Genomic DNA, 1,884 nt, shown 5'->3' with positions numbered 1-1,884 from the left:
ATGAAGAGAAGCACTGAGGTGGAGCAGCTCTCACTCTCTGAAGACCACCTCCACCTCCTCCAAAGCTTCCCATCCCTGAAAGCTGCTCCACCCACCAAGGACTGGACAGAGGTCAGAGTCCGTCCACCATCATATGAGGGGACTGTGGTGAGAGCTGTGACTCAGCTGGAGGAGACGCTCAGTGAAGAGATGAAGAAGCTGTTTGAGGCTGAGCTGAAGAGGGTCCAGCAGTATGCAGAGGATGTGACTCTGGATCCTGATACAGCACATCCTCAACTCATCCTGTCTAAGGATGGGAAAAAAGTTCACTGTGGTGATGTGTGGAAGAATCTCCCAGACAACCCAGAGAGATTTTCTCAATGCCCTATTGTCTTAGGAAAGCAGAGTTTGTCTTCAGGCAGATTTTACTTTGAGGTTCAGGTTAAAGGAAAGACTAAATGGAATTTAGGAGTGGCCAGAGAGTCGATCAACAGGAAGGGAAAAATCACACTGAGACCTCAGAATGGTTACTGGGCAATATTGTTGAAAAATGGAAATGAATACATAGCTTGTATTAGCCCCTCAGTCCGTCTCTCTCTGAAGTCTCAGCCTGAGAAGGTGGGGGTGTTTGTGGATCATGAGGAGGGTCTGGTCTCCTTTTATGACGTAGCTGCTGCAGCTCTCATCTACTCCTTTACTGGCTGCTCCTTCGCTGAGAAACTCTACCCATACTTCAGTCCCTATCTTAATGATGGTTGTAAAAACTCCTCCCCTCTGATCATCTGTCCTGTCAATCAAACTGAGTAGAATAATAACTTCAGTTATTTAATGATTTGATGATGTGATTTATCTTTATTCAAGGGAACAAATGTTCATACTCAGTGTGATGCTGTTTACATCTTCTCACTTTCTACTGAATCTGATGACTGTGGTGGTTGGTTCACTCTTCATCATGAGTCTTTTCATTATATTCATCATGTTTCACAGAAAACACATTAATTAGATCCATTAATTTCATCAACCCCGTCACAGTCACTAATGTGTCCATCAGACATGTGGAGAAAATCTATTCAAACTTCAGTTAAACACACAGACTTTTACTTTCAGCTCCAGTAGAATCAGAATCATAGTTTCTAAAGAAAAATGTCAGAACAGCCACAGAAAATATATTAATGAATATTTCATTGTGTCATGAAGCTTCAGTTGAGAGTGAGGTCCATTACACACAGATACAGACAACAGCAGCTGTCACTGTTACACTGAACATAAAGAGTTAACTAATACATTAGATTCTAATAGAGAATAATTTGGTTAATTACTGGCCATGTTTTATTTCTTTCATTAATACAGGTGAGATGGTTTATGATTTAAATGAATCTGTAAATATGTGATTGAAAAAGAAAACTGTAAAATAAACTCAGCTGATGTTGAAATGTTTTAAAGATCCTGTCTGATGAAAATAAAGTGAAAATCAATTCTGTCTCTCTGCTGCTGGAACATGACGTTTCACCAGGGATCAATAAAGTTTTATCTGAACAGTAACAGTCATTCACAAACTTCACTCCTCCCACCTGTGAGGTGCAGTTCCACCTTTGCTTCATGTTCACCAGAGGAAACCCTGCTGTTTCACAATAATCATGTTAATCAGAGACAGTAATCAAAGAAGAGAAAAACTGGAAAAACTGGAAAGACAGGAAACTTCAACGTCTCACTCCAGAAATGAAACTTAAGTCTGTCAGAGCAACAACTGAGCTGCAGCGGAGACGAGTCTGTTTCTCTCTGACAGAAAATTAAACTGAGTCCATCAGGTCTTTGTCAACAACACAGCAGAGTCTCTACCAAACACTGGTGAGTACAGCTGATCATATTTACTGTTTGAACAACCAGCACTAACACAAATCTTCA

General features: G+C 40.7%; 1 protein-coding gene across 1 annotated transcript in view; it reads left to right on the top strand.

Moving 5' to 3' along the window:
- The window catches only part of LOC111649528 (zinc-binding protein A33-like), a 2,633-nt gene extending 1,112 nt beyond the window's left edge, over positions 1-1,521 (top strand). The window contains exon 3 of the mRNA XM_023399279.2: positions 7-1,521. Coding sequence (XP_023255047.1) covers positions 7-786 — 780 coding nt within the window. The 3' untranslated portion in view covers positions 787-1,521. The remainder of the gene's footprint in view (positions 1-6) is intronic.
- The last annotated feature ends 363 nt before the right edge of the window (positions 1,522-1,884 follow it).

The sequence above is a fragment of the Seriola lalandi genome, unplaced genomic scaffold, assembly GCF_002814215.2.
Source record: "Seriola lalandi dorsalis isolate HSWRI2012SDOR001 ecotype SW California unplaced genomic scaffold, Sedor1 jcf7180002051177, whole genome shotgun sequence".
Classification (NCBI taxonomy): domain Eukaryota; kingdom Metazoa; phylum Chordata; class Actinopteri; order Carangiformes; family Carangidae; genus Seriola; species Seriola lalandi.
The sequence above is the reverse complement of the archived record's forward strand: the minus strand, read 5'-3'. Positions and strand labels throughout refer to the sequence as shown.